Raw genomic sequence first — 24,063 nt, 5'->3', positions numbered from 1 at the left:
TGTTAAGGGGCTTGTTCCACCCCCAAAAAATTATAAATGAGATGTGGACCTGCACTAGTAGGCAGAAGTTTGACACTAAATTCTCACATTAATGAAATCACAGATCTAGTCCCTCTCCCCACCTCCCAATTAAGAATAATGTGATTTCTGTGTAAACATGAATATCACATATTTGAAAACAACTTCTGCATTAATTTGAAAAAATAAAGATGCATAGCAATAACAAATTTTTTAAAAATTATCTTGGTATGACAACTAAGATTGTGATCTTAATTGCATAAGGAGGAATGAAAGAATGAAAGTATTTGCTAAGTACTGTGTGAAGTCCTGGAGGTACAAATAGAAAAACACAGTCTGTTCTTGAGGAAGTCACATTCTAATGAATTAATGAATAGAAACATTTATTAAATATGGGCACTTGTGTTAAGCCTTTGGGATACATAGAAAAAAGCAAAAACAATTCTGACCTTAAGGAACTGAAATTCTAATAAGGGAAATAACATACATAGTAGAGTGTAGGGAGGGAGACAGAAAGGCCTAGACATTTTAAGGATACAGAAGAAGTGCAGATAACAAGACCTCATTTATCTGACAGTGTCCCAATGAAGTGTTCCACATGAGTGAATTTTCCAGGTAATTGGAACTTACCCAATTTTAGGTGCCCAAACATTTTTTTAATTTAATGTTTTGCAGTAAAACTTTCTAAAACATATTACACACTTACTTGCCATCTGAGAAATCTTACATATTAGAGCAGATTTTACTTGTGTAAGCCTAGGTTCATGTGTAGGGTTTTGCACAAGACTATTCTCAATGTTAGAAAGAATCATTACTCCAGGCTCCCCACCTGTGTTAGAGCTGGACTTGGCCAGAGCCTGGGAGAGAGCTTTATTTTGTTTTTAAGCTCAACTGAGCTCATCTCACCAAAGTCCCTAGAGCATTAAACTAGAAATAGGGGCATTCCTGGAATAGTGCTGGACTCAGTGGAACCTTTTCTTATTCAGAGTCATCATTTAAAAATATGGATGATTGTTCTCTGTTGTAACATAAAACACGGCCTCGGTGGCCATGAAGGCATGGTCTGGTTGGCTCTAGAGAGCTGTGCTCAAGAACCTGAAGCTCCGCTCAAAGTCCTCCTTCTATTACAGCTACCTTTGACAGAGGATGAAATTCAGAGCCAGCCTTTTTTTGACAGATGTGGACACTGAACCTTCCCACCCCCCAAGTGGCTTTCCCAAGGTGAAGGAGGTAATAACAGGCAGAGATGCCTCCAATTCTCATTCTCGCCCTACAATAGATACTAGTAGTACCCCTGAGCTTTAGCTTACCCTCAGCTTAGTTCCTCTGTATCAGCAGGGCATTATTATATTTGTTTACAAATATTTCCCAATATCTTTACAAACCTTTTAAATTGTTTTTATCTCAGGGCCTAAGCCATATATCACTTTTACTTAATAAGATTGAATGCTACATCTATTTTGTTTCTTTTCTCCCAAGAGAATGAATTGACATTTGATAAACTCTATATGCACAATGATGTAAAGTGGACTTCTAGGAATTTAGACTATTTAAATATTCTCAAATGTTAAGTGTTGGGGAAGGTGATGAATGCTTCAAACTTTTCACCTGTTATTTGTATTTCAGCCAATAGACTGTCTCCATAAATATGCACCGTGAAGTATTAAGAATACCATATTTTACTCTGTTTATATTACTTCTAGGTCTCGACAAAAACATGCTACTTACGATAGTGTATTAACATGCTGTTTTGGGATTTATAAATTATGTCCTCTCTTTGATTTTATAACAGATTCTTGGATTAATGGAAAGAAATGTTCTCTTTTTTTAGAGTCCAATCTTTTTCCATACAATGTGCTAAATGGCTTAAATTAAGCTTATCAATGTTGCCTTTGGATGAATTTTTTTAGTAGTAAGAACAGCTGGTGCCCTTCTGCCAATCACAATGAGAGGTCTGTATACTTGGAAACACTAATGCTCTTGAATCAATTAACAAAGTACAGTTAAATAACAATTAACAAAGTACAATAAAAGCAATCATAGAAAAAAATCTAAGATAAAAGGGCAGACTTTCTTGTTTCTCTGATAAAAACAAAAACAAAAACCAAAACAAGAAATTCACACCCAAAACTTGGAATTTTGACATATTTCCTATGAGTAGAGTTCTACAACAAAATCTGAATTCTACAAAACCTGTTAATATCCTTAGAAATGCTTATGTAATTGCTTTAACTTAATAACATTTCTTTTTTAATTTTAATTTTCAGTCTAAATTCCTCTCCTTCTTTCCAACCCTCTCCTATCCACCAAGAAGGTAAGAAATACTACATTCATTAAATATCTGAAGTAATTCAAAACATATTTAGTGGTTCCATTTCTAAAAGTTATTCCTACTGCAGTGAGATTACAGGGATTTTTCTACATTAAGTAACTTCCAATCTTTATGGCTCCCAAGTTCGCTAATATAAAGATATTTAATCTTTGTATCCTGGGTCCAGACCACTTTACTTGGGCTTTTAAAAACTATTTTCATTCTTTTGAAAGTATGTTGCCAGTAGAATTAAATTTTGTTTTGTTGAATTAGTGATTTAAAAGCAAATTTTAAAAATTAGTTTGATTTAAAAATGTCTTAATCCAGTTTCTTATCTTCAGCATTTAAATTACATTCTAATATTTAGATTCTGATATTTGTCCACAAGAGCAATCATGATCATAATATATATGTATATATGTACCATATACATGCACATATATACACAGCACAAACTCCACATATAAATATAACATTTAATATAATATGTAATATGTAACCCACATAATGCTTATATAGGAATTTTCTCTTAAGCTGAATAGAGAATATTATAAAAGGAAATAAAGCTGTATTATATAACTACCACAAAGTGCTTGCTAACCTTAAATTTAAATTTAATAATCATGTCAGAATTTCTCTTAAAATAGACCACAAACTACAAACCAATTTAAATTTAATTTAATTTTAACTACCATATGAAGGGATGTACCAAGTCACTAATAATTAGGAAAATTCAAATTAAAACAATTGATTTTTCACCTCATACCCAATAAACTGTAAAAGATGACATAAGATGGGAGTAGTCAGTGCTCGAGGGGTTGTGGAAAGATAGGCACATTAATGTATTGCTGGTGGAGTTAGGAATTAATATAACCATTCTGGAGATCAATTTGGTATCATACAAATAAAGTAGCTAAAAAGTTCTGGCCAAAGGTCAGCCTTATATACACCAAAATATTTATAGTAGCACTTTTTTTGCAGTCGCAAAGAAGTGGAAACAAAGCAGATGATCACTGACTGGAGAAATGCCTTAACAAATTGTGGTATATAATGGAATATGACTGTGCTGTAAGAAATGATGCATGTAATGAATGCTGAGAAGCATGGAAAGATTTACATGAATTGATACAAACTGAAGTAAGCTGAACCTGAGAAATAACATGCAAAGACTATAATAATGTAAATGGGAAGACAAAACCAAACCAAACCTAAAACCAAACCACTGTAAAACACTTGAAATTCATGTTGTGAAATTATAAGGAACAAAGCTTGCCCCAAGAAGATATATGGGAAAACACTGTCCCCCCAACCTCAATTCCTTTGATGGAGTGGGGGGGATTCACAAATGTAGAACATTGCACATAATATCAATATGACTGAACAAAACATAATTTTTCTATGATCAGGCTTGCTAAATTATTTTTTTTTTCATTTTCTGTTAACAGATGGCTCTCTGGGAGACGGGAACGGAAAAGATAGGAGGAAATTTAAAGGGTATAAAAGCAAAATTGTTGTTAATTTTGTGTTACTCTAGCACAGATGTGTCAAGCAGGCTTGGGGGTGGTGGATGCATTTCAGAATGTCACCAGAAAAAGATCAAAATGTAATTAATAAATATTTAACTGAAAAAAAATAGAATGGAACATAGATACTGTTAATATGTGGTTTTCCAAGTCAATGTGCAGTCTTGAAGGGATTCTTCTATGCATGGTCCACACTTTTATTTGAGCTTGACAACACTGATCTAGTATCATTTGCCTTATAGATATGCCTACTTGATATTGTTTGAAAGAGAGGTTACTTTAAAAAAAGAACATGAATGTCTTGCTCCTTCCCACTGCAAAAGGAAACCTTTGACTCAACCCTGTGATAGTAGTTCTAGAATTCATTTTCACACAATCACTGGAACTCATTTTTCCCCAAAAGCTGCCTCCCTTTAATTCTGACTGTCATATTTCTCCCTAAAACTGAAAACATATAATGAGGATGTAGTCTCCCTGGAGACTGCTTTAGCTCTCCCTTAATGTATCTCCTACTCACTTGTCTTTCAATAGGTCTCAGGAAATGTGAAAGGAGAATGCTTCAGTAATTCTATTGTCCGCACTATTATTTTATTATTTGATTAGTGTTCTATAAAGCAATATGGCCTCCATAAAATCCTCCATTACCAGGGTTTAAGAATAGGTATACTAAATCCTTTCTCTAGCCGTGGCTAATACCTGAGGCTTCAGAGGAGAATGATGCTTTAGAAAGGAGTTAGGACATAGGACTCAGTGTGGCAAAGCGGCAGAGAGAAAGAACTCCAATTGTTTACTCTAATTCTAAAAGAGGCAAATGCAATGTAGGATCAGGATTCAGGAAGCCTGGGCTCTTATTCTTCCTCCATTGTTTGCTAGTTGTATAATCCTGAATAAATCACTTAACCATATTTAGGTCTTACTTGCTTTATCTACAAAATGGAGATAATAATACCTTACCTGCCATTAGGCAGGAGACTCTCCCCAATTTCTTCCTGAGATTGATTTAAGCATTAAAATTTATAATTTTGTTTCTAGAAAAGCTTCCATGTTGCAGAAAGAAGAATGTCTTGAAATAAGTCATTATAGATAATGTTTGATTTCGGCAGATTACATCTTGCTTCATACCTTTAGTTTCTCTGATTAAAATGGGATTATCTTATACTTAACAAAGAAGGGCAAAATAGGCATTACTGGCATATAATAAAAAAAAAAAACAAAAACCCAACACATAAAACATTCCTAAAAAGCTAATATGTTTTAAGATAGAGGGCTGAGCATCTGATAACTGCCAATTCTGAAAGCACAATTAAAAACAATTTAGTAGACATTAATCAATTACCTACTATATATGACACTGACGTAGGTGTAGAAGACAACAACATTGTCCCTATCCTCAAGGTGCTACCAGTCTATTATGGGGAATTTGCCATGTAAACATAAATATAAGCATAGTATAATTATATAGAGATTAATACAGAGTAAGAAAGGAGAGGAAAGTTTGAGGAAGAATTACTTTTGGCTGGCAAGACCAGGGAAGTGTTCATGGAAAAGATGACATTTGAATTGAAAGAAGGAAAAAGTTTTAACCGAAGATAAGGAGAGAATTCATTTCAGCAGTAGTGTATAGTCTATGTGATTCTTCAGGAGGAAGCAGCAGATTGTGCTCTTTTAGAGTGTGGTGTTTTTTTTTTGGGGGGGGGGGTTGGGGGAGGGAAGAAAATACCACAGAACTTAGTGAAAATGATTTTCACATTTGACCCCAAACTCCAGACTTTACCTTTGTTTCTGTTGCATGGGTTGTTGTCTCATAGCCATATATTGCATGTCCTCTTGTAGTCGATTAAGAGGGGAATCTGGCTTGACACGAATCCCATAGTAATGGTACTTGGAGTTCCCTCTTCATCAAGAAAAATAACAGATAATAGAAATCTAAAATTAGGCTTATTCAATATCCATTTAAGACACCAAAAATTAATTCCAACTATGAGGGGTGTATAAATTGCACACACATATAAAATGGCTAGTCACATAGGAAGAACTCAACTGGAAAAGCATTTAAATACCAACAATCTTGTATTATTTGTACACATACTAGTCATTGGACAAAAACAAAGGAAAAAAAGAAATCATGGAGTTTCTTATATTCTGCTAGGGACTGGGGGTTGGGTGACAACATACAAAGTAAAAAGGAAGTAATTTTGTTGGGAGGAAAGCAACTCACAACCAGAGGTCAGCTCAAGTGGTACTTTAGTAATCCTGAGATACTAAAGGAACAAAAGGAAAGCCGCCAGAGCACTGAGCAAAAAATAAATAAATAAAATAAAGTATCTAGAGGTTATAATCTTCCTTAGTGGAAAGAGTACCTACAATGGTGTGTGTGATTGTGTGTCTTACATTTTATTTAAATTAATAGAGTACCTCTATCTACAAAATGAAAATCTGATTCTGAGAAATAGTTGCAGATTAAGAAAACATTTTTATTATATTCTGCCTGGATGTTTTCTTAACAGTTCATTCAGGAAATATGTTTGTTCACTCAGGTTAAATTCAACACATACTTTTTTATTCCTAAATTGTAAGCCTATTGAAGACAATGCTGTACCTGAGCCTCCCCAGCGCCTAGTACTGTGCTATGCACAAGTAAGCTAGGTCATATTCTTGTGGTATTAACTTATTTAAGAAGAGCTCATTATTTCAGAGGGAAATTAGTTAATAGTAAAAATAATTAACATAGGATAAGTGATTCTTCATTAAAAAGGAAATATTACTGAGACAAAATTATATACAGGTCTTATAGTAAAAATTATATTTCCTGCACTGTCACCTTAGACAAGTGCTTAATATTTCTATTTCTTATTTACCTCATGAGTGGCGGAATAAAAATACTGACCCTAGACCTTAGAAGATTGTTATACTTTAACTCAGTTAATTATATATATTTGACACAAAGGGCTTTGTAGATGTTAACAAGAAATTATTTCGTCCCTGTTGAATCTCAAATACATTTTGTTAGTCACTGTTTTTAAGAGAATCCATATCTAGTTTGCAGCCTGAATCAGATATATCATAACAGACACACATGGGGAAATTTCTCTGTGAAAATGGCAAATTTCCACATGGGACAAATGATTTCACAATGTCTTCATTTTTGTGAGAAAGCCTGTGTTTGGTGACAAAATTTTGCTCTAAATGGAATTTGTGAATATTTTCAAAAATAACAGTTTTAAACATATAAATTCTTACAATGAGAAAATAGTAGTTTCTAACAGGTCTAAATATAGTAAGGCATTAGAATTCTCCCCATTTTTTCCCTCTTTCACTTAAAGAGAGAAATCCAAAGAGAATTTGTGATAGATTAAAAAAATGGAAAGATGCTACTTCTAAGTTTAAAGAGTAACTATATATTGTAATGACTATATCCTTGTGAAAATTGTTAAAATGAGAATATTATACAGAACTATTAACTTGCAAAAACATATAGTGCAACTGGAGGGATACCTTCAAGTAGTCAGACCATATAATTAGGAGGTAATCCTATAGTCAGTCAAGACAGACCTTCTTTTAAAAATAATTTCCAATTAGAATCTATTTTAGTGTCTTCAGCCTTAGAACAAAGAGACAAACCAGCTCTACAAACTTTATCAGTACTCTCTTTTTATACAAAGTGAAGAGCAGTGAGGAAGCAGGAATGGGGAGAGAATGGTATATCTCTCCTAGGACCTCTCAGACCCTAAGTGTTTAGCTTCTTACACACCTGCAACCTGCTTGGTTTATTTTTGGCTCTACTATATTAACAGGTTGGCACACTCTGCTCCACGGATGGCTTCACTAAAATTCACATAGGATCCAAGAAACATGGTGAACTAAATATCAACTTGGCAAAAATATTCTGCAAACATTTTAATGTTTTGATTATACTTAGGATCAATAGTTTTATAACAGATTTGGTTTTTTTCTGGTTTCAGTAGTTAGTAGGTACATATATATATATAATTACACACACACATATATGTATATATATATAATTTTTTTTGGAAGTGAGGTTGTTTGTTTTATGGCTCTGTCTGCTATTCAGTAGAAAATATTTTGGTTTGTTTTGGCTCATTGTAAGGTGTTGGTCAGAATGAATCTTGTTTCTAGTCCCTGTTGAGGGGGAAGATTGAATCATTTCTTGCAGTACACACATTTATAACTATCTCTGTCTGATTACTTTTCTTTTTGGTCTGTTAGAAAAGCCCAGCTATCATTACAAACCTGCAGGGGACTTAACATTTCCATTAAATATTAATTTTTAAAAGGCTTGGTGCATTCTGAGAGAAAACATGATTGCAGGAACCACTTGGAAAGTAAAAATCCCAAAAGTAGAGTAGAAATTTACTCTAGTCAAAGGATCTACCTCCAGAGTAAATCTTTAGCTTTGAAAAAATGAAGGCTCCACCTAATTCTTTTCCAGGGACAGGTTACAAGGAAACACCTAAGCAAGCATAAGTTGTTCATCAAAGTATACAGACCTATATATAGCAATGGGCTTCCTGAATTGCATACTTGTTTAGGTGTTTTCTTGTACTCTAAAAGATACTCACAGCCATTATTTCCATGGTTCTGGACAAGGGATGAGACAGAAAACAATCAAAGCTAGGAATGTTAACTCTTTCAGTTTGATGAAATGAATAATATGCAAAGCCAGTGGTATAAATTTTGCTAAATATTCTGTTTCATGTATTCTTCACTAAAATTCAATTAGCAACCAGGAAAGAAGTTGAATTAATCACATTGACTGATGCTTGGATCCACAAACATTTTGGTATTCTCATTTTGCTTCAGATGAAGTTTTAGAGGATATTGTTGACTCTGGCCTGGTTTCACTGATGCAATGATTGTTGAAGAACTGAATCTGTTCTTCCTATGCTGCCTATGCAGGTAAAATTCAACAAAAGGGAAGAATTTTCACATAATATATATGAAAATATATAGCATGTATATGTACATACACATATACAACAAATATGGATTTGGGGTGTGTATGTGTGTGCACTTATATATAAGCATATATATGTACAAAATCCATAAATGTTTGTATATGTATAAGGAATCTCAAAGGTTCACTCTTCTCAGAATAAATTTATAATGAAGTTACTGAGGCTGCTTTTTAACTAAGTGTGCCAAAGAATATTTACAGGAATTCTATGGTGCTATCAATCATAACTAATTAAGCTAAACTGCACTTCCTAAAATGAATGACCATACAACTTTATCATGAAGTAGTTCTATTTTGCTTCTTGATGTAAGATTCCTAATCAATAAAATTTAGCAATCCAAGTCTAATCCTTAGGGATGCAATGTGTTTCAAGAGCTGAGAGATGGCTCTGGAGTTGGAGGCCTGAGGTTCAGTCCTAACCCTCTCTCCTCTGTGACCTTGAGTAACTCACTTCATCTCTCATCTGTAAGATGATCCCCAAGGTCCCTTCCAGCACCAAATCTGAAATCCTATGGACAATGGAAACAAACATCTATTTGCCCCTGAATTGCTAATGTAATGCCTTAATTAACTTGAAAATATATAACTCATAACAATTACATTGAAAAATCTGGAATTGAGAAAAATAAAACTGCATTAAATACATTTTTTTGCATGTCCACAAAAGATTTGATGTTGATTTGTCCCATCTCTAGAAACTGAATCAAATTAGATCAGCACTCTGTACTTCTTTCCAGGAGAGTGTAAACTTCCAATTTCTTTCTTTGTTGAAAATGTCTATTTGATACTTTGAGCAAAAGCATAATGTGATGAAATAAATGAGGTCCTTGGTATAGAAGAAATTGCCCCATATTAGGAGTTAGGAGTTGGGAATAACTGTCTGAAAGTTTCATATTAAAATTATTAGTTTCCAAGCAATGGAATTCTTATTTTCTCATTTCCCAACCAAAAAGAAAAAGGGCATGGTAGAGTAACAGGCTTTTAAAATTGAATCAGTTCTTATAGCCTTGAAAAAAAATAAAACATTTTCGCATGTCCACAAAAGATCTGTCCCATCTCTAGAAACTGAATCAAATTAAATCTGCATTTTGTACTCCTTGCCAGGAGAGTGTTAACTCGCCTTTGGCAAGTAGATGAGGATCTTTTTATATGGTTGCTATATAATTTTGTAGGAGTCTAAAGACAGACTTTTTCTACTTAATATATTCTCTTTGTTGACCAACATCAGTAGCATTTTAGAAAGGGCCATGATATAGGTTTTAAGATATCACATGTAAATTTTGGGCTAAATTGTTGATCTTTCTCTGCCATTCCCTCTTTGGCTTAATAATCAACTTCTCTCACCCCTTTCTTTACTGTGTCAGGCAGACATCAGCTGGTGAACTCTTAAAGAACTCCTTTAGTGGAGGAGACACTTCCTACCTTCCTTGTCCAATAATTTTCCACGAGGGCAATATTTGGGACAAACACTTATCTTTTGGATTTTTTGTTCTCAATGGATGCCTCTCTGGCCTTGCCTTATCTGGGTGTTTCTAATCCCTTCATATACAGGTATAGTTTCACATTCTTTCACTACAATAATTTTTGAAAATCCATAATCTGATTTTTCAGTACTGACCTAGTTCCCAATCTCCTGGTTCGTAGCCCCATGAAAATTGACCTTATGAGTTTTCCAAAGGAGGCAGCATTGACTGGGTCCAGTTTGTGTTCCTGACAGTGTCGTAGGTAATGGTTGTAAAGGGTACTTCTAGGGAGGCTCACACCTTCTGCTGTTTCATAATTGTCCAACAGCCACTGGAGCTATTATAAGTAAGACAGAGTAAACAAAAAGAAACAGCATAATTTACCAAAATATCTATAAGCCACTAAAAGCATTAGAGTGTCACTTCACACACACAAGAAAGTATTTAGAAGTTCTCTTGAAAGCCTTATGATATGATAAGTAGCTCTATTTAAGTGAATTCAGAAGCTTAATATACTGTAGGGTTGAAAATGCTTGGAAATGTCTGTTAAACAGCAGAAGTCATAATACCTGTGACCTCCAACAATGTCTATGTCTCTCCAAATATTCAAAAGCATGTAGTGACATAATGACTTTCATTGTATTGATTGTTGCTTTGGATACAAATAGCTGCTTTCTTTGGGGAATTCAGATAATCATATTAACTAGTCATAAATATAATTTATAACACCATGGAACAGAAAAAAAAACATGTTATCCAGACTGACGGCATAGCACATAATACATTTATTGTTGGTTTGTTACAATACACCAACAGCCAACTGTCTTATAGGAGCCCTTATGTTAAGGTTACATTCATTTTTATAGGGTTCCTAATTTACTTACTTCAAATTACCACAAAATAATATAATAATAGCATTGTATGCTAAGAAAGAAAAATTCTGAAAAGGTAGGAAGGCAAGAAACTCAGTCATTTCTTGCCAAGAGGTAATAAAAAATTCAGTAACTCAGGTTAAAGACTATTATACAATGGACATTTCTTTACTTATTCATTTTTCTATCTACGTATCTCTTTGTTGTGGGGAAGGCTGTTGTAGTTAAATTTACTGTAGGTTCAATCTCTGACTTTTTGGAAGAAAGGATTTGTTAGAATTATCTCAAAACTTCCTGTCTCTAAGCAATATTTTCACAATGCCATAGAAGGATAATGACTGCTTATATGTATAGACTCAACAGCAATTTAAGTCTTATTGATAGCCATGGGGTTGTTTTCTTCTGCTATAACATGCAAAAAGAAATAAAATAAATTCTAATGCATACAATTTTAGTTTCTGAGGTCTTGACAAGAATGACAGTTGTAAAATATGTAGGGCAGATATTACCTCAACTGTTTTACAGATGGGGAAACTGAAAAAGAGATTAAGTGACATGGCCAAAGTCACCAAAAGAAGTAAAACTATAGCCTTGATCAAAACCCAGGTTTGCCAATTCCTATTTTCCTTTCGTTTTATACCACATGCCATGAATGCAGCTTTTAGATGACTGAGGAGAAATCTTGGTGTATTGCTCCACAATTCAATTATTTAAAATGTATGTCTAAGAGTAATCTACACTTTTCCATGCGGAAATATGAGAATTTGTGAGGCTTCTCCCAAGTTGAATCCTAAATAGAGAAGTCAAGAATACGTCGTTAAAATTGTCACAATTTCAACTAACTTTCTAAGCAATTCCTCTTCCACACTGCCATTTTCAGGGATTTATGATTAGATTTGGAATATGAATTTAAATTTGAAACTAATAAGGTGCCACTTCCAGACTTTTAAAAGGAAAACATCCAGCATGATTTCCCCCCCCAGGTTTTGTGCCTACAATAATTTTTCTTAGTAGACAGTGCCAATTGAATGACATTTTGTAAGGCTGATGCACAGACAGAAATATTAAAATACATACATTAGGTGCAATATAATGTATATATGACAAGATTCAGTTTTTGCACAAAACAAACAAATACAATTTAGGAGAAGCATGGTTAAGATTGATTATTAGATAATGGTGATACCTACATTTTGCATAGGGTTTCATAGTTTAAACTCTTTCACCTATATTATCTCATTTGATAGTTTCAAAACTCCTGTAGGAAAGATGGGGCAGGAACTATTACTCTTATTTTACAAAAACAGAAACTGAGGCTCAGAGAAGGTAAGTTACACAAGTTAGTTAGCAGCAAGACAAGGACAAGAACCCATGTCTCCTAATGGCAAGCTTGGTGTTCTGTATTTATAGTGTAGGAAAGTGCTATGGAGTAGATTTATCTTTTACATATTTCAGGTAACTAGCATATGCCATTGAAAGTAGCAAAATCAATGTAAAAATGATACTAATGGCTTCTGAACACACATTCATTCCACTGTATTACATTGATAGTAACCTCAATGTAACAAAAGAAGATCACAGATTTAAAGCTAGGAGAGACAATGTAGATGATCTAGTCTAATCTCTTAATTTTACAAATGCAGAAACTGTGGCCTTAAGTGACTAGAGCAATGGTTACTCTCAAATTGAGTGGAGTTAGGATTTGAATCCAGCTCTTCTTATTTCAAATCCATAATCCTGTCCACTGTGAAACCTCCCCAGAAAAATACCTGGGCTTAAAAAAAAAGCCCCAAAAAGCCCCAAAAGAAATCATCCTTTTTTTTATAATTGTTTAACATGTAAAAATAAGTATTTGGTAATTTAGCATAAATCATATGAACTAGTAACATAAATTTAATCTCTTTGATAGAACCAGATATGTTTATACAACTTTTCAAATATGTAAGAGAAAAAAAAGAAAATTTTGTTTATTTTGAATTTTACTTTATTATTATTCTTGTATGGGTTACCAATAATTTGAATATTCTTTATTTCTTATAAATTCCATACTTCTGTCACTTGTAAAAATTGTTTTCCCATGGCATTCTAAATACATCTGAATCAGACTTGCCTTAAATTTTATTTTAGTCCAATTTGTCTCAGATCAGTTAAATAGCTAAACTGGACTATTTCCATAGGATTCAGAAAACTATAGTGACCAACATTTTTTTCTCTCTTTTCAATTGGGCCACATATATAATGAGCATGGTGGAGTTGCTTGCCTTTTGTTAGTATTCTTCAAATAACTAGGGAAGGTATATTTGCTATCTGCATAATGATTCATAAAAGAATATAAATGAAGTAGAGAAGAAAAAATATTTGACAAGGCAAATTCATGAAACTTTAAAAAAAACTGAAGTCCTACTTAGCTGAGTAGTGGTAATGTGAGACACACACAGAATCAACAAAAGAAAAGGAAAATTTGCTTCAGAAGATTATATGGTCTATTTTCCATACAAGTTAATACATACTTTAAGGGCAGCCCTAAGGGGTATAATCTCAACAGAAGGGGGTAAAAATGTCAAGAATTCTTGGCAAAGTTATTGGGAATACCTGGGGTGAGGTGGGAATCTTCAGATTATGTATGGGGTCTAATGTAGAAAGAATAAATTTTAAAAGGGACTAGGTAAATTGGTCTTACAATCAAAACTATGCAAATATTTGTACATCATTTAAATGAATATAATACAAAATAATTTTATTGCCGAAGGAAACAAAACTAAAATAATCTGCTTTATCCAAAATAAAAATACAATCTATTCTACAAACTTCCTTAATTGTGTACCTATCATCTAGTCAGATTTCATTATTTGACATGAAGATAAACTCCAGAAAATTTTATTTGTACTAATATCTCATAAACATTTCTGTTGATCTGAGGAAATTTTTAAAAAAAGACATTCATGAGAATTATAACAAGAAAATTTTATAAAATATTGGATTCATGAGTTAGGATAGAAAAAGAAATTCTGTTACAGAAAATAGATAACCAATGCGTGTTACTTTGTGCTCAACTTTAAAATATTTTAGAGTTAAAGACTGTGTCCTCATAAACAAAACAGAGAATGCTATCCTAATAATTCATAACAAAAAGAAGTTTTTGGAGGAAATAGCTACATAATAATTAGTTATTGGGAACTAAAATTATTCATGAGTGCCTCATTTCCAATTCATATTAGCCATAGCCACTAAAGAACTGTCACCAAATTGAATATTAAATGGTCAATTAGGTTTTTTTCAGTCTTAGTAGTAATGATTCCCACAAACAATTTGGACCAGCTATGTAACAAATAGGAATAACTGGATCGCCAAAAAACAAAAACAATCCCCAGTACTGATTATTGTAACTGGATTGTTTTCTGATATTTCCTGATAAACACATATATATTACATATATTCAGAGACTATCTATGTATCTATATCATCTATCTAGTCTCTGGATATGTAGCTGCTACCTATGATTTTTATGGCCTTTAAAGAGCATTTCTATAGTTCTAATTCAGTTTTCTTCCTTTATTACATAATTGCAAAATGTTGCCAATTTTATTCTACCTGGGATTTGGCTGTGGTCATGAAGATTTCCCCTCCAAATTCACTAATTGTTATTTAGTTGAATATGTCTTTTTTTTCATCCATTAACAGAGTGGTCCCTTAATCTTCTTATGTGAAAGAGCTACTTTGGAATAAGAATAGGTGGCACAGTTCCTGCCAAAAGTAGGGGAGGGGAACCTTGCTGTTAGCTTCCCTACCCTCATGTTTGACAATCCAAGAAAATTACTAAAAAGGGAAAGGGTAGGGTAGATAAAGTGAAGAGGAAAGGTATTAAAGGTTTGACAACTCTCATGTAAGCATTCAAGATTAATCAGTAAATAGCAATCTACTTCTTGGAGATGTCTATTTTTAAAATGTAAAGACAGGACCCACAAATAGGCTATCAAATTTCAAATTGGGTCTTTGAGCTCCAAAATATATTTTATAAGAATATTTACTTCATTTTGAAAGTAACTTGGACAGTAAGGGATTGTTTCAAATCACTAATCAAGGAATTAGAATCTATTGTGCTAATAACAATTTTTAATTAGAGATGTACTTGAGACTTTTAGCTTTATTATTTTTATATTAATTTTTAATTTAAATAGAATACAGCCATGAAATGTAGATCATAGACTAGAGTTCAATTCTTCATTCTATGGATGAGGAAAGTGAACCAAAGAGAATTTGTCCAAGATCACAGAACTAATAAGCAAAAGAGTAAGGATTTGAATCCAGGTCCTCTCACACCAAATTCAGTTTTCCTTTCCACTCTACCAATATAATTTTTAAAATCAATTTTATTGGAAACCATATTTTAGCTTTTTAGGGGTTTTCTCTTTCCTCTTAAAACAAAAACACTAAGTTTTTCATGTTACAGAATTTAAAAATATCTTTTAAATTAGTTTATAAGTATGATTTAAAAGCCCATAAAACATACCATTGGAACTTTTAACCCTTAGCTTGGTTTAAAAAACCTGATTATTCTGCTAATAAACAGACATAAGCATATCTAAGGGTGGAAACCAAGATAATTACATCTTTCAACCTTTGCATTTAATCTGTGTTAATCAGGATAGATTAAAGGAAGGTGAAATTTTCCTATTTTTCCCAAAGGGAAATACTGATTGACAAATAAAAAAAATCATTTCCCAATTAACTTCTAACTGTAACATTTGGGATGTTTTATTTTTTCCATATGGATTATAACCTATTAGGATTCATTTTCAGTGCCATTTACTAACGATATGCATTTTGACAGACCTTATTTCAGTCATAACTTATATTTATAATGTTGGCATAGCAAAGTCAAAGAGGAACATAAAACAAAGATTTTGGCTTTAGGCTGGATGTATTTCAGTGGCAAAAGGCATGAAATGATCATTTGCTGAATTACAAATAGGAAAAAATAAATGCCTCTGGGGCTTTTTACAATTTAAATGAAATTTTAAGATATCTAACAATTCAAAAAAATTACTTCAAATTATTGATGACAAATTTAAACCACTTTCATATATGCATTTAACAACCTACATATTTCCCTTACATTGGCAAAAACCATTATTTGCAAAGCTGAATTATTTATAACTAAGAATGTAAAGAAAAAAATAAAAACAGGAAACCTGCCTTTAGTTTTAATAAAATGTTATTTAGGCAGATTGCAAATCATTTAGCCACATGATCTTGATAATAAAAAAAAGGGAGAAATTAAATTAGGAATGAAATAAAAATCCATTCAGATGATGGAACCATTTGAAGATTAGGCCTGTTTAATGCCAAGCAATAAGACAGAATCCCAGGAAACTATGAGAAAGAAGTCATAAGTTAAAAGGAGTTTTTTTTTTTTCAGTAGAGATCTCAAATAAATTATACTTTTAATGGACTTAAATATTTTGAAAACAAAAAGCTTATCTATATTTATAAAACTATATATGTAGTTAGTGGGGAAGGATCTGTATGACCATTAATCCTTTTAGCCACACAGCATACAAGAAAGTTGACCCTTTTGGCACTATACTTGAATGGACTTGACTATAAAAGAGACATATTCTAACTGAAGAATACAAAAGAGGTTTGCATATTAGACATTCCCTATCTTTCCTCTCTCCTCCTCCCAACTCTGTAAGACTACAGATATCAATAAAGCTTGATTTTAGAGTTATGGTTAATATATGCATTCTTTTGTTACATGGTCCAAAACAAGTTACCTCATTGAAACTGTTATAAAGAGGTATTGGTAATTTAGTTTTAATTCTAGTTTAGCTATACCATGTATTAAATGAATATGTAGTATAAGGCTAGCCTTAGGAAACTCAGACACTATTTGTTGGGGAAAATTTAAATTAATTTTTTTGGTGGGGGAACACATTCTGTTCTTAAATTGGGAACTGCTTGTATTTGAATCATTATTCCTTTCATTAACATATATGGTGTATGTTTTGCTTGATTTTTAAAAAAACACTTGGGTATTATAGTACTTTATTATGGTGCTGATATGGAGTTATATTTTCTGTTAAAAATAATCTTTAAGTACCAAAGAAATGAACTTATAACATCTTCACATAATCATACCATCTTACAAAAATTCTAATTTTTTCTGAAAATGACCAAGGTAGTTCACATTCTTGGATGCTTGCTTATAAGTCAAGGCAGGAAACCATGATAAAGGTTACTGGTGTTCAGATGGCAAAGGACTGATTCATAATTGCTGTGATATTCTTTAGGATTTAATTCTACACTTGATTTAAAAAAATATTGTCAGCAGCAAATCAAATTACAAAATCTTCAAAGTAAAATCTATCATTCCCTGTTTTAGAAGAGAGATAAAAATGAATCAAAATGTGGCAATTTCTAAGTGAGATTTTTGTTAAATTAAATTTAATCTTCAAAAGGAGGTGGACTGGTCAAGTATGAGCAATAAGAGTTCTATAACCTGAGTGTTGGATTGATATTCCTAAATACTTGAATAAAAACAGGATGAGAAAATGTGGTAAAGGGTGGGATCTACACCAGGCTGAGATAATAGCTACACAAATAAATAAGATCACAGAATAAAGGGACAGATAATGGATGCAGAGCAAGGATTCTATAAACTAAGTATGTTATTAAACTCATGATTCAAATTTTTATCTCTGAGTTTCTTTTAAGAAAGTTTGCTGTTCCTCCACACAAGTTCTGGTAAATTTGTTGATGATTCTAAGTGCTAAAGATATAGAAATTTTTGTGAATTTAACTAGTTTTTGGTTGAGTGGGAAATTTCTAGAAAAAAAAATTGAAAGCCATTAAATGAATTTCACCAAGTAGAATTTTACTTTCATAAGCTTTGGTTCTTATGACATGAAGATGGGTACAATAACTTTACAGTTACGTTTAGCTCCACATCCTATCACCTATTCTACATAGTAAGAAATGATCTCTCACTTGCATTCCCATATGCAAAAGAAGCTTAAGGAGCAATATCATGGAAAAGAAAACTAGATTTGAACTCAGAAATGCCTGGGTTTGAACTGAGGCTCAGTTATTTTTTATCCATGTGACTTTGGCCAAGTGACTTGGGATCATAGGATCACAGACCTAAAGTAGGAAGGAACTTGATAGAGTATCTAGCCCAAACCCCTTACTTCACAGATAAGGAATCTGAGATGAAGGGAGGATGATAAGCAACTTATGCTCAAGGGCACACATGTGGTAAGTGCTAGAAGGTGGATTTAAACCTGTTTTTTCTAGCCAGAGCCAATCCTCTTTCTGCTGGACCTCAAATTTCCCATATGTAAAATGAGGTAGTTGAAACACCTGATTTCCAGTGTTCTGTCTTTAAATCCTATGATCTTATAACTGGCTTTTTATCACTGACTTCATAAGGAAGGTGACAGAGAAGATACCTTTCTATGGAAATTGATTAACTGGGGGAATTAACACTTTGCTAGATAGAACAATTTCCCTAAGTGGAGAGATCTCAGGAAAAAAAAAAACGAGTTCATGACCTACTTTACAAATTTGGTAAAAGCCTAAAATCTATGTCTTTCTATATATAATAAGGAATACCAGTAAATTAATTTACTGAACTTCCAAAAGCAAAAGGTTTTCAAATTCTTTTCACTAGAAATTTTCCACTCAATTTGAAAACCAATTAAGTTTACAAAGTCTAGAATACCTTTAGCAGTTGGGTGTCACTTAGAATTTGTACAAAGAGCCAATTCAAAGTGTTTAAAGATATTTAAAATTAAGAATATCATTAATCTCCAAGGAGCAAAAAAAAAAATTCTTACAAGGTTGGGAACATTTTCAAGATCACTAATTTAATAGTGGTGCTTCTATTAGGGCACTTGTCTATGAGCACTGTTATACATGTAATTGATAAACAGTATACTGTTAAAATAAATCCTGCTGGCAAATCAGTTATGTTAAAGAACTTTACTTAAGATTATGGTTCAAAGTGAACTTATGAAATTTGAATATCTCATAGGTATGGCTTAAGAGAGAAAAAAAATTATTGGTGCATTTGTAAGTATTTATAATCATTGTTTCCATACAATAAAAAAGCCTCTAGCCCTGAAAATCAGCATGAATGATTTTTCCATATTAGGTAATAAACAATCTGAAGACACAGAGTGAGAAACATTTGTCTGCTGTTTATGCTGCTTCATTCACACCTTCATTAACATTAATTATTTCTTCATGCATTCTACAAGAGAAAATTTCAAAAACAACATATTTGAAAAATTTAAACAAATCAACAATTAAAATACACAAATATGCTTGTATACCTAAATTATTGTTTATTAAAATTTCCAAATGAAAAAGGTGATAAAATAGAATTCAAATTTAAACATATGCAGTATCTGACATAATTTAATCAAGTAAAAATAAAATCTGAATGGAATTTTATTCTGGGACAAAGAGCTTGAATATTTGCAGAGTTAATAATTAATAGAGAATTTTGATTGATTCTCATGTTTCTATATATTTTTTTCACAAGGACAAATGAAAACCTTACAAATTATACTCCACAAACTCAAAACACAAATGGTTTATGTTTATCTTCCTCTGTGCTAATAATATCTTGAAAATCTCCCTTAACATAACTATATAAAGGCACAGATTTCAACAAATATACAAGAATAATCGTGGTGTGTAGAATGATAGTTTGCATTTAAATGCCCACAAAGAGATTAAATACATACTTTACTAACACCTTAGAATTATGAAAAAAAGAGGGGCCAAGGATATATACTATTACCTTTCCTCCATGTTCATGTCATTCTTTTACCAAATTAAGAATTTTTTCTAAATTATAGTCATTATTCCCACTTCCTGTTTATGAACCTTTATCCCTTCACCTTGAGATAGCTTAAAACTTTTATCTAAATAGAACACCAGAACAAATGAAGAGAATTGCTACTGTTTTGGAAATTAGCTAAAATTTTACAGAATTAAGCACTATTTTTAAATTTTTTAACTTCATTCAGTTCATATGTATTTCAATTTCACCTTTACTCTATGTTCCTATACAACTAGTTGTAACCTCTGCATATAAAAGCAAACTTTTATGATTTTCAGAAAATGAAATTATGCTAAAATGGTTTATTAAAATGATCAAATGCATATAAGGAATACTGGATGATAAGATTTCTTCCCTACCTCCTTTATTCCCTCCTCCCCCTTCTTTCAGTGTTACAATATAGTTTTTAGTCAAAGATTGGAGAAAGGAGGAAAAAGGGAATCACTTAAATATCCTAAATTATTTTATTTTTGAATTTGGCATATTTGTATTATATAATCAAAAGGGAGAACCTATTTTCCTAAAGATTATTGCTATAAATAAATTTAACAATCTCTCCATTTAAAATAAACTTCTAACCATGTTAAGAAATTTATTTAATAATTCCGAAAAATACCTTCTAAAAGCATTCTAAAACACTGCATATGAGTATATTATAAAAACCTGAGTATAAATAAAATTTCACATAAAAATATTAGTTTACTAATTTCTAAATTTTTTGCCAGTCCTTTTCACGCTTACCAGGTCACAGTTATGTTGTGGCTGATAGCAATGAACACTAATAACCTGAAAAAGTATTGTTCTCATTTTAAAATCAAAATAAGACATTCCCACACACTACTTCCTCTCTTCTTTCCTTTATTTTTCTATCTTCTTTCTCTTTCTTTCTTTCTTTCTTTCTTTCTTTCTTTCTTTCTTTCTTTCTTTCTTTCTTTCTTTCTTTCTTTCTTTCTTTCTTCCTTCCTTCCTTCCTTCCTTCCTTCCTTCCTTCTTCTTCTTTCTTTCTTTCTTTCTTTCTTTCTTTCTTTCTTCTTTCTTTCTTTCTTTCTTTCTTTCTTTCTTCTTCTTTCTTCTTCTTCTTCTTCTTCCTTCTTTCCTTCTTCCTTTTTCTTTCTTTCTTCTTTCTTTCTTTCTTTCTTCTTTCTTTCTTTCTTTCTTTCTTTCTTTCTTTCTTTCTTTCTTTCTTTCTTTCTTTTTCTTCCTTCCTTCCTTCCTTCCTTCCTTCCTTCTTCTTTTTTCTCTTTCTTTCTTTCTTTCTTTCTTTCTTTCTTTCTTTCTTTCTTTCTTTCTTTCTTTCTTTCTTTCTTTCTTTCTTCCTTCCTTCCTTCCTTCCTTCCTTCCTTCTTTCTTTCTTTCTCTCTCTCTCTCTCTCTCTCTCTCTCTCTCTCTCTCTCTCTCTCTTTCTTTCTTTCTTTCTTTCTTTCTTTCTTTCTTCCTTCCTTCCTTCCTTCCTTCCTTCCTTCCTTCCTTCCTTCCTTCTTTCTTTCTCTCTTTCTTTCTTTCTTTCTTTCTTTCTTTCTTTCTTTCTTTCTTTCTTTCTTTCTTTCTTTCTTTCTTTCTTTCTTTCTTTCTTTCTTTCTTTCTTTCTTTCTTTCTTTCTTTCTTTCTTTCTTTCTTTCTTTCTACTTTAGACTATTTTCATTTTTTTTCAGGCCCAGGACCTTTGGGGCTGCACAAATGTACATGGATGTTGGAAAACATCTTACTTCCATCTCAATGCCATTTAAAAATGTTTTATTGTTAGCTCTTCTATAATATTTTAAAAAATGAACCTTATTTATATATGCAAGTAGAGAGGAGATTATCTACTTATACCTCAAACTGATGTAGATTTATGTTTCTCCATGATAAATCAGTATTAAACAAAAGATTTTCAAATTCCCTACTATCTAGAACTACAATGTGAAGTTTTTAAAGTTAAAATGTGTTAAGTTTTTATCCAAAAATTTTTTATCAAAGCCTGATAAGAGTCCCTGAGGCTTCTACTTTTGAGATACTTTGCTAGACAAAAATAGTGAAGAATGATGTAAAGATTGTAAGTGACTGAGAAAGGAAGATTAAGAAGCAAAATAAATAAAACAAGCATTTAGAAGCAAGCTAAACATGCAGAACAAGCAAAGAGATTAGTTTACACGAAGAAGAGGCAACTTACATGGCTGTTGAGAAGAGAGCTTCTGTGAGTGGACAGACCGTCAGACTTTTGCAGCGTCTCAATCGCCATTTCAATCTGATAATAGATGTCATTAAAAAAAGGACTCAAGACAAGATAGTAACAAAAGGCTGACCAGAGAAATTTTGATAGGTTCATTCAAATACAATTATTTGTTTCAAAATTGGCTAATTAATAGATTTCACTTAAAAAATATTTTCCTTCTCCCTCCACCCCTACCCCATTCCTATTGAACTGATAAGCCCCCTCACAAAAGGAACTACTGTGAGCATTCTCTAATTATAGCCAGACCATAGTCCTGAGAACCCTAACAGATTTTTCAAAGGTTATGAAAAAACATTCTTGACTTTCATAATTCAAAGACACAGATGTGGAACAGAAACTACTCTCTCTTTCTGTATCCTCCCACCAAAAAAGTATTCAATATTTGTTCCCTTCTCCCATGAAAGGAAAATGTTATTGCAGATCCTGTGTTTAATGTATTATAGTATTTTAATGCTAATGTGCAAAGAAGTCCTTGCAAATGTTCAAAGATATACTCCACCCACCCTCTTTTGTTTTTGCCTTGCACACAAACTGAAAATTTACATGGGCCCTCCTAAAATATCATTGGCATGAACTAATATGCTATAACTGTATCATGTCTTATCCTATAGAACATCTATATCTCATCCTTTCATAGTGTGATGCTGACACAGAGACATCAGAAATGACAGTAGAAGTGAGATATAAAAGAAAAACAATTTGGAGCCAATAGAGACAGGGCAATCAAAGAAACTGCCTTATGATTTGAGCTAATTGCAGCATTAGCAAGAAATCAAAATGCCAGTTAATAAATAAGAATAAATATAACTTTTTTGTCTTGGTAAATTCACACTAAAAGACATATCCTTTGCTCAATGTAGTTCTTGACTGCCTTCTACCTCATGCTTTTATTATAACAAGTTATGGAATGTCTAAGAATAGTTGTTGAAAAGTATTGATAGCAGTTGCATTCTTATGGAGAATTGCTTACAATTAAAAAAACAAACAGACCCATAAGGCACAAGTCCAGCCTAGAAACCAAAATTTAGGTCATTTAATTAAGAAGAGAAAACCCATTTCATATTTGTAACAATCTGATTAAATTTAAGGTTGGAATCAGGAAGATATGGGTTTAATTTCTGACATACTAGCTATGTGATTAATGGGCATTATTGTATCTTTCAGTGGCATAGGGAAATACTGAAAGACTATATGATTATAGAGAGCTACTGATAAGCAGATTGGAAAGAATTTCCATACTTCAAAAATCTTACAATGGAGGTAGCTGGGTGATTCAGTTGATTGAGAGCCAGGCCCAGAGATAGGAGGTCCTAGGTTAAAATCTGGCTTTGGATACTTCATGGCTCTGTGACCTTGGCAATCACTAAACCCCCATTGTTGAGCCCTTAACTGTTCTTCTGTCTTAGAATCAACACATAGTATTGATTTTAAGGCAGAAGGTAAGAGTTAAAAAAAAAAAGTCTTACATTACTGATAAAATCTTAAATTTACACCCAAGTTTCCCAAAATGAACAGTCATGACAAATACTTTAATGATCATCTATATAAATGAGATTAAATTAAATGATTTATTAGAACTTTCTTTAAAAACTATAAAATGTTATAAAATGTATACTATTATTATTATAATACTTTTTACAATTTATTCTGAACATAGAAATTGAGCATATAGTTGTTCCTCACTATTTTGTGGTTTATTTATTGAGGCTTTACCATACTTGCAGGTTTTTAAGAAAAATAGATCTAATTCTGTATCACAGAGTTTTTGCTATATTGCAGGATTTTGCAGATGAATACTGTACTGTACACAATGGAAATGCAGTACACCACTACCA

The 24,063-nt window shown here is 32.4% G+C and overlaps 1 protein-coding gene across 13 annotated transcripts in view; it reads right to left on the bottom strand.

Annotated features, from left to right (window-relative positions):
- The window catches only part of RFX3 (regulatory factor X3), a 349,544-nt gene that overhangs the window by 53,971 nt on the left and 271,510 nt on the right, over window positions 1-24,063 (bottom strand). For all 13 annotated transcript variants that reach the window (XM_007499524.2, XM_056805460.1, XM_056805461.1 and 10 more), the window contains 3 exons: window positions 22,166-22,240; window positions 10,446-10,627; window positions 5,627-5,746 (listed from right to left, as the gene is read on the bottom strand). In XM_007499524.2, coding sequence (XP_007499586.1) covers window positions 5,627-5,746; window positions 10,446-10,627; window positions 22,166-22,240 — 377 coding nt within the window. The remainder of the gene's footprint in view (window positions 1-5,626; window positions 5,747-10,445; window positions 10,628-22,165; window positions 22,241-24,063) is intronic.

Source organism: Monodelphis domestica, chromosome 7 (genome assembly GCF_027887165.1).
Source record: "Monodelphis domestica isolate mMonDom1 chromosome 7, mMonDom1.pri, whole genome shotgun sequence".
NCBI classification, from domain to species: domain Eukaryota; kingdom Metazoa; phylum Chordata; class Mammalia; order Didelphimorphia; family Didelphidae; genus Monodelphis; species Monodelphis domestica.
This window is presented reverse-complemented; position numbering and strand designations above follow the sequence as displayed.